Source organism: Asparagus officinalis, chromosome 1 (genome assembly GCF_001876935.1).
Source record: "Asparagus officinalis chromosome 1, Aspof.V1, whole genome shotgun sequence".
Taxonomy (NCBI): Eukaryota; Viridiplantae; Streptophyta; class Magnoliopsida; order Asparagales; family Asparagaceae; genus Asparagus; species Asparagus officinalis.
This window is the reverse complement of record NC_033794.1, coordinates 33,464,252-33,473,899: the sequence shown is the minus strand read 5'-3', so window position 1 is coordinate 33,473,899 and position 9,648 is coordinate 33,464,252. Positions and strand designations below refer to the sequence as shown.

At 38.3% G+C, this 9,648-nt stretch overlaps 2 protein-coding genes across 2 annotated transcripts in view; one reads left to right on the top strand and one right to left on the bottom strand.

Annotated features, from left to right (window-relative positions):
• Positions 1,692-4,082, top strand: LOC109833120. Its single transcript, XM_020400673.1, has one exon. The coding sequence runs from the start codon at positions 1,692-1,694 to the stop codon at positions 4,080-4,082; it is 2,391 nt and encodes a 796-aa protein (XP_020256262.1).
• The window catches only part of LOC109822620 (probable ubiquitin-conjugating enzyme E2 25), a 6,674-nt gene continuing 2,038 nt past the window's right edge, over positions 5,013-9,648 (bottom strand). The window contains 5 exon segments of the mRNA XM_020388858.1: positions 5,013-5,656; positions 7,782-8,093; positions 8,227-8,305; positions 8,307-8,349; positions 9,625-9,648. The exon segment at positions 9,625-9,648 is cut by the window's right edge and continues 25 nt beyond it. Coding sequence (XP_020244447.1) covers positions 5,357-5,656; positions 7,782-8,093; positions 8,227-8,305; positions 8,307-8,349; positions 9,625-9,648 — 758 coding nt within the window. The 3' untranslated portion in view covers positions 5,013-5,356.

Below are 9,648 nucleotides of genomic sequence, written 5' to 3'. Positions count from 1 at the left end.
CCTCTTATTAGCCTATAGAATCTTATGGTGATTACGGGCAGCTCTGTGAAGTTCACGAGGAAAGGTATTTTCAATTACTTTATAATTGTATTCTCAATTAAATAAATTGAGAAATAGTTTTATGTGTTGGGCAGTCGGGTAGGCTATGTATACTTATCTCAGGAAACACAAAGCAGTATGTAAAGAGGTCGACTCATATTTATGTAATTTTGTCAAAAAATAAAATCTATGTAACAAATAATTTTAAAGAGGAAAATTTGAATGATGATGAAGATAACCTCTTTTTTTTCTCATTATTATTATTTAGTTGCCATGTTGGAAGACTATTCATATTTTTTCAAATGTTTTCGCTTATACGTTAATGGTCAAGAGAATAAAAATTCCTCTCCTAGCCTGAATCTGTTTGGGCTTATTCCGTCCCACATCAGCTAGATAGGGGAGTCATGGGTTTATAAGGGAATTTGGGTTTGCTCCCTGTAAACAACTATCTTTTAGGGGTGAGTTCTTTTCCATTAGTTAATAAGTTCTTTCTCCCCTATTTATTTGAGTACAAATTGTATCAGGCACAATCATACATACACATGGAGATCATCTCCCATGCATTGTCTGGTATGTTGTCTTAGGGTGTGTTGACAACTTTGCAAAATTGGACTAGGACTGAACCTCGCCCAATTTTAAGTTGTTTCTTGTTTGGCAAATTTCAAAGCTAGACCTTACCTAAGTTTTTAGCCCAAAAATTGGCACTAAACCAGTTTTCTTTTGGACCAGTAGGAGTTGGCCCAAAAAAAAACCGGTTTAGCACAAAACTGGGTCCTAGCCCAGTTTTGTGTAATTTGCCAAACACACCCTTAGGTTCTGTCACAATCATAGATTTCATCTCCTTTAACGGGTCCTTTGTTTGGTTTGTTGCTTTAAGGAAGTGTAAAATACTGAATTGCCTAGGAGTTCACTCTACTCCGCTATTGGAAAAATCAAAAAACCGGATCCAGATAAGGTCGCCATGTACATAGAAGTTTGTATTCCGATCCTTGTTCTCCTGTTAATACTTCTTGGTTGCGCTCGTCAAGATGAATAAACTTACTTTTATTCAAATAAACCTTAAAAAAATTCCACCCACCTACCAAGAATCAGCCAAATTGAAAATATTGTGACAATTTCCGGCAACTAGGGCTGCCAATACGTATTTCAAAGTTCAAATCCCAATCGGAAACGTGAAATCCCAAAACTTCCTCAAGTCAGTAAAAAAATCCCAAACCAATGACTGCCTTCAAACGTGTACAACGACATTTGAGATCTTTTATTTATGCATTAATAGCAAGATAGATGAAAGAGTTGATGTTAGAGACTAGGAATTTTCAACCTCGTCTTTGTCAGCAGAGAAATAGCATCTTATGTCTCTTGCTATTAATTCTCCATCTAGGGTCCTGTTATTAGTCCTATCTTCTACTGATTTTTATTAGTAGACAAATCCATTTCTTTCACTTAATTTTCTCCCGTTTGACTGGTATTCGTCATGCTCAAATCTCTATATGAGACCGAAAGCAAGCATCTTCATCTCCTTAAACAAACAATCATCAATGGATATTCAAAAAGACCAATGTCTTCTCTTCCCATTCATCATCTTGTTCTTCTTCCCTCCTCTTTTTTCATCTTCTCCAATCAAAATCTCTTACACTGATCACTGCGATTCTATGGTACCTCACTCAACACCCACAGGCAACTTATTAGTCGACTCGTCAAGCTCATTCCAATTCGACGGCTACTTCTCTGGCGGCAACAAGCTTCTCAGCTCCGGATACTTCTACTACTATACAGAACACATGTATATGACTAGAACTCCAGGTATCATCCAAATCGATGGAACTCTAGTTTTCGAAGGAAATACAAGCTCAAACCAAGCACAAAAAAGGGCGAGTTTCTCGCTTTCAGGTTTCTGGTCTGAGAATACTGGTGAACTCTGCATGGTTGGCTCTGACCAGGTTGAACATAACAGGCTGGTTTGCACTATGGGTTCTGTTTGCAGAACAAGAAGCCAAAGTACCTCCTTTGTGCACTCAGTTGTCTTTAGGCTTAATTACCCGAAGAACTCAAATATTTCCACTAGTCTCGTTAAAGGAACAGTTGAGAGCTTGGACCCTGTTGATAGCCAAAATTACTTTGATATGATTTCAGTCCTAGCGTATGCTCAGATGAATTACAGTTATGCCATGATTTCAGAAGTTAGAGATTCCTGCAGTTCTTGGGGTGTTCCTGAAAACGCACTGGGAATAGATGGTAGTGATCCCTGTTCTTATCTCCCTAGCTTGTTGTTTGGGAGATTCATGTTAGATATAATTCCTGGGTTTTCTCCAAGATTTATGAATTTTAATCGGATTCAATGCTCAGAGAACGGGAAGATACATATGCATATATCATTCTTCAATAGTAGTGGTTACGAGCATGACAAGATGCACATACCTGATAGATCTTTAGTGGGTGAAGGATTTTGGGATGGAGAGAAGAAGAAGCTCTGCCTTCTAGCATGTCCAATACTTGATGTGCAAGATTCTGGTACAAATGGCTATGTCGGTGATTGTACTATTGGATTTAGCTTCTTTTTCCCTTCTGTCTTCTCTCTCAGGAATCACAGTGCGACATTGGGCAAGACATGGAGCAACAAAGGCAAGAATGCTCCTGGCTATTTCCCTATGATTTCATTCAGGAGTTTGGAGATAGGTATAGATATTCTGTCAGGTTGGAGATATGAATATACTGAATTTGATACTGTGGCAGAATCGTTTTGCTTGAATGAGAAAGCTCTTAGTTTTGGCAATAAAAGACATCCAGAAGGAGATTCGATGAATGATATGAGATTTGGTATTACAGTGGTAGATACCAAAGGAAATAAAATGTGGGGCTTCACGTCTCCCTTAATTTTTGGTGAAACAAATGTATACAGCATCTCTGATCGGTTTTCTGATACAGCTGAGGTAAGTCTCCCGACATCAGAAAACAGAAATCAGAGACTCTGGAATATAGGTTACAGAATACGATATTCCTACGATATGAAACAATGGAAAGAGATCTCTGCAGAAGGTATATACAATGCTGAGACAGGAAAGCTCTGCATGGTAGGTTGTCAGTATGTGAGTACGTTGTTAGACTGTAAAATTCTCGTCAACATCCAACTCACACCTATAAATCCAGAGGACGGAGAATATGTTACAGGGAAAATCACCAGCACAAGAAAGAAGTATGATCCACTTTACTTTGAACCTTTAAGGGTGTCATCGAGTAAACTATACAACGAGCAAGAAACTGAATCAGTAATGGATGTAGAAATCGCCATGGTTCTGATTTCTCTCCCGCTTTCATGTAGTTTCATCCTGTTGCAGATTTTCCATATCAAAGAGCATCAAGAAATGCTGCAATCAATATCGATCATGATGCTTGCTATCCTGGCTGTGGGCTACATGATCCCTCTAGTACCGAACTTTATGGCCGTGTTTTCCACGAGTCTTAATGAGGGAAGAATCTCACTGAGTGACATCACAGTGAGGATCATGACAATGCTGGCTTTCCTGTTGCAGTTCCATCTTCTTCAATCAGCGTGGACCAGCAAGGGAGTCAGCATTGCAGAAAGGAAAGCTCTTAAGCTATGTCTTCCATTTTATTTCACCGGGGCAATAATTGCTTGGTTTGTTCATTGGAGATCCTATGAGTCTCAGATGAAAATATCACTATGGGGTTTGATACTTGATGGTTTTTTGTTCCCTCAGATTATCTTCAACATGATCTCGAATTCCAGAGGCAAGGCTCTTCATCCTCTGTTTTACGTTGGAATAACTGGTGTTCGAGCACTGCCACATTTGTATGATGCTTATAGAGATCGGCAGTGTTTCCCCCCTTTCAGTTCATCAGAGATGAACGCTAGCCCAGATGGCGAGCTCTACTCTTTCGCTTGGGATGTCATCATTCCTGTGCAGGGATTCCTCTTTGCATTGCTTGTGTACCTGCAGCAGCAGTTTGGGGGTCGATGCCTTCTTCCCAAAATGACCAGAACTGTTGGTGGTTATGAAATGGTTCATGTTGCGAGTGCTTAGCTAGTAATTGATAAGCTTGTATGAAAATTATAGCAGATTCAGGCTACTGTGAAGAACATGGATAATTCCATTGCACTCCATAATGTAATATATACGCATTGATATTGATGCGAAGGTGATGATGAATAGTATTCAGTGAACAGTTGCATCTAACCTATGAAAACAGACGCCTAATAAATAAATAAATAACATGGCTTCACGCCTTGAGGAAACACACCATAATTTCTCCAAACTCAAAAAATTTATTCGTATTAATTTTTCATTCTCAAAGAAAGCAATACATCGTTATTTATAGGATAAAATCCTATCACATATTCAGGCTACTCAGAAAGATATAAATGCAAAGATGAAGAACAGGTATGTGAAATAAATCGTCCTTACAACTGAAAGGATAGCTAGTCCACAGGGCTGAAAAGGGTAAAGATAAGACTTCTAAGATGCATTGATGAATATAGAAACTAATAGTTGTAGGCTTGTAGCATAAGGTTAGACCAGAACTTTGAGGGTTCCTCTTCTTTTTCGCTCTCAATGCAATTTACAGACAATAATGGTTATCACTTACCTATAATTCATTGAGTAATCTCCCTTGCATTTTTATCATAATCATCTGAAAGTTTTTGCCAGATAATGCAGTTATACAAAAAACAGAGAACATTACACCAGGGCAATTGATTCAATGAAAATTTCAGATACTAAACATAAAGAAGTAAGCTTATTGGAATCACATACCGCCATATCATAGAACAATGTGACACGTCAGCTTGAACATAGGAACATGCAGCTGCAGAGCAAGCACAATCCTACAAAAAAACTGGCAGAAATTTGATGAAGCCATTTTCTTTCAGTCACCGGGACATAAAAGCATTTACAGAGGTACGCAAATGCTACCTCTAAACACAATCTAGAAGGAAGCACACAAAGTCGTACCTATAGAAATAACACTGCGTGCAGCAATGGTGCTCAATCAAAAATACTTAAGTTGTAATGCATCAGAAAAAGGTTTAAGCGTCGTCAAAAGGATCTTAAGAATTATTATAACCTAAAAAACTTGTACCTTAGTTATCAGCCATTACCGTATCTCATTCAATAAACTAAATCCTCAAACTAAGGATACCTGTACACTTGCCCCTCTATTTACAAGCATAAGTTAGGCAGCACTTTCTGTACCCTACTAGCATCCAGTCCAAACTGATCTATACAGCATCAGAAGGCCAACTGATCATATGCAGGCAAAACTTTTGTCCTCAGATCTCAAGTAAATGCTTAAAATGTGATCATGTCAGTTTCTCTTCTTCTTGTGGTAGAGCAGTAGCATCTCCAACTTTGACCTTCTGATTGAGAAATTCTTTGCAATCAGCTCCTTTTACTGTGAACTCCATCAAAAGATCCTCAAAGAGCTGCTTTAGTTGCCTCTTAAAATCTGGTGAGCATCCCTTGGAGCTTCCAGCAGCATTCTGTCCCTTGTACTCCTCAACAACAGTACCAACCTGAGCACTATCTAAGTACGCTCTGCATGCTACCAGGATTGCATGCCCACGCTTCCGAAAATGTCCGGCAACAAAGTCCTCAAAGTACTGCAAATACAGCAGAAGATAATGTTACTGTAGCAACATGGAAGATAGCTCTCGCATGCATGAGAGAGTTCTTGAAGTGTTAATTGCGGACCCCTCTACTATAGCCCAATTGCAGATAGACCCCCTGTAGTTCAATTTGTGTGGATATGCGCCCTGAGTGGACTTTTTTCACTCTTTTAAGACTCACAAAAATCCACTCAGGATAAACAACAAAACAAAAGGGTTAATTTCAGAAAACCTCCCTAAACCAGTAACTACAATCAAGAAACAACCCTCAAGTTTGTAATTCATCAATAGGATAAAACAAAATTCACTCAGAATAAACAACGATGAAAGGGTTAGTTTCAGAAAACCTCCCTAAACTAGTATAGAAAGTCCCTCAAGTTTGTCATTCATCAATACACCCCCTCCTAATTTTTATTCCTATATTCAAAATAACGGTTCCTAGAAGTTGTTAATTACTAATTTTTAGGATGTTTTTGCCCCTAAAAAACTGATGCAGATCAAATTCTAAAGATTAAAAGAAGACAAAAAAAATTCATCAGAAGAAAAAAAGAAAAAAAAAAGGAAACAAAACATTTTTTTTCTTCCATTTATTATTTCACCTTCACCCTCCTCTAATCACTAATAAACACTGATCATCAAATTAAAAAAAAAAACTAAAAGGGATTTCTTGTCCCACACCCAAAAGCTAAAAGTTCATACATTTGTATTATCATTATGGGATATTGTTCTGTAAATTAGCAATAGGTTATTGCTCACTAGAAGTTGAAATGTGACGTCCCACACTTTAGTCCCACGTCGGGAAAGTGTGAAGAGATTTAGTAGCTTAAATAAGTAAGCCCAAGACTCAAGTATAACATCAGCTAGTCCATTTTGGCAATGGATTTAGCCAAACAGCGTATTACATTCAATGGGTCCCACGGCTTGCATACGTCAACGGGTCCGCGGGCTTGGCGCGTGACAAATGGTATTAGAGCAGTTTCAGCTGGAAGCGTGGAGGTAAGTGCTATGCGAAAGGGTAAGTGCTACACAGCGTGAGTGCGATGGGAGCAACCTCTAAAACCCGTAGGAACCACCTCTAGAGTCCACATTGTCTGGTAATTCTGGGATGTGTCAATTATCATGTCACGACAAGGACGTCACCTTTGTAAGGTGGGGTGATTGTGACGCTCACTTTAGTCCTACATGAGGAAACTGTGAAGAAATCTAGTGGCTTAAATAGGTAAGTCCAAGACTCAAGTATAACATCAGCTAGTCGATTTTGATAGTGAATTTAGCTAAACAGCGTGTTACACTTGGTGGGTCCCACGGCTTGCACGCACTAACGGGCCCTCGGACCTAGGGTGTGACATGAAAAGTGGACAGTTGCGAAGGACTGTCTCCCAAATTTGCAGAACATATTGATGGATGAATTTCTTTTGCATCATTAAAAGGCTCATTTATTATCATGATACATTTGCGAGAGAGAATGAATAACTACAATATTGTTGATAAGATCAAAGTTGACGTAAGTATGACTTCGAAAGATATTTTGAAAGTCGGTTTGGACAATTTTCTACTTATGATATCATCAAGTATAGCCTATAGGATAAAATCAAGTTTATCAATCACTGAAAAGCCATTTGCTCGAACTACATAATTCGCCAAAACATCAAACTTGGTGTTTAAGCCACAGAGATCGACCAGAATCGAAGAGAAAGGGAAAGAAATTGAAAACTCAAACTTAATGGGGTATTGTGGTCTATAAGATGTTATTTTCCGTCTAAACTAAGGGAAGTATGGATTTCATGAGAAATCGTAACTATAAGGGTTCATTGATGAATTAAAAAACCGAGGGAAGTTCCATGATTCTGGTGATTACTAGTTTTTTTTTTTCGGGGAGGGGGGGTTGGTTTTGAAATTAACCCAAAAAAATCACTCAGGGGTCTCTCTGCACTTGGACAAATAGCACAGGAGTCCATCCACACTAATAAAACTACAGGCATCTATTTGCAATTGGACAATGGTACAAGGGGTCTATCCACAGTTAACCCTTTCTTAAAATTAATCCTAGCTCCTAAAATTTCATAATCAGTCAATGTCGGGTCAGGATATTACAGATATAACACATCATAGATCTAACCTTGGGAGGCCTTCGAAGAGAGTACATCATTGTCTTGCAGGAGTACAAGAAGGTGGTCTCATTGTAAGCCAAAGCATTTGCTTCTCCATATTGGGTGTTAGCTGATTTTTCATATCCCGGTTCATTGAAATACGGTTTTTCATTCAAAACAAGAGCTTGGATGGAGACTAGAACCTGAAGCATGGTTGATTTATGTGGATCCCACTTTTCACATCCTTTGCCAGCCCAGGTCCCTAAAAGGCTCAGACAAACCTTACCACATTCATACAAGTTGGGATTGAGTCGAAGACCTCCGGAGTGGTAATGTGCTTTCTGCACCAAATGCAAAAAAGAAAATGTAAAAGCAACAATAAACTAAAATAAAAAATAAAACAAAATGTCACCAGAAAACAGGGCTTAAATAAGTTTAGGAGAGAATTATGTCAAAGCATAGAGATAAGCATACCGGTGGCGAATGTGGATAATTTGCAGGAAACTGGAAGTCAAAGAAGAAGAGGCCATCATGATATGGAGTTCCAACAGGTTAAAAGGTCCATCCTTTCTTCATAAACTCGAACAAATATTGTCTCTGTTTAACATGGAAAGGTAAAGAAGTGCTACATAAAATTCTATAAGAGGCAGCAAAAGAAAACAACTAAAAGTGAATTTTTACTATTACGTGGATCATGTTGTGACAAACTAAAACCATTGCTGCAACAAAAGTTTCCATTAACACCAGAAAATATTCTAAAAGCTAAATGATGACCCAACAAGCTTTATTATCTTCTCTGAGTTAAATTGACCATTTTAAGAATTTCTTCTTACCATGGTGATAATGTTCTTATCCTTTCGCGCATAACTTTCATAACAAGGAATTTCAAGAAGCATGATTTTGAATAACTAATGGTTCCAACAGAATGTAACATAAAATGCCTCACCATAATGCCACAATGACTAGAATTGAACAAGATATTATCAGAAGGGTCTATGTCCAAATTCTAGAACTCTCAAGTTTCATGACTTATATGCAAATTATAAGAAATGGCACTATTATGATACAGAAAATTTAAAACATTGACAAATATAGAATAAAGTTTGGAAATTTCATGGAACTCATTTTTAAATTTTAACCCCTATGTAAACTGAGCATCCAGATCATTGGCTCTCCAAATTTGTTGTGATACTAACGCAACAAGTTGTAAAGCATATATTGACTAATAATCATACCCACTGTTTTAAAAAACCTCCGCCTAGTCCGCTTAGGCGTAAGCCTAGGCCTAGGCGGTACCTAGACCGCCTAACTAGCGCCTAGCGCCTAGACGGTATTTAGGCTGCCCACCTAAATTTTACGAGCGTTTAGGGGAGCATTGTCTGCTTACGTGGATTGTACCCTGTAGGTCTTGATTGTGATTTTATGTGTCGTAGCCTACACGTCCTCCAAACTCCATTAACCTCCAAATATGAACATCTCCACTACCTCCTCCGACCTTCAGCAAAACCTCATCGACCACCACTTAAATGAAGAAAGAAAAAAACGCCCAGAAACCGCTTAGGCGCCCGCCTAGGCGACTAAGCGCTGGGCGCCAAGTCCGACGCCTAGAAGCGCCCAACGTTTAATGTAACATTGATCATACCACAATTATTTGGAGCTTTTCTAGGCCTTATTTAAAAAACAGCTTTAGACAGTTCATTTATAAGTAAAAGCATAACTGAATAACAATTTTTAGGAGAAAACGTGGTTGATATAAGTTCACTATGATAGGTACGGAAACTGAAATCGATTACCCGCTGCATTTTATAAACACTAACATTTAAACTAACATGAAAAATGTATTAATTATATTACAATCAACAAAAAAATAACCTGGTAAATCATTTTCTAGTATCT

What these genes read in the sequence shown, in the direction of transcription:
- LOC109833120 (XM_020400673.1), top strand. Translation starts at nt 1,692, where the DNA reads ATGGTACCTCACTCAACACCCACAGGCAACTTATTAGTCGACTCGTCA.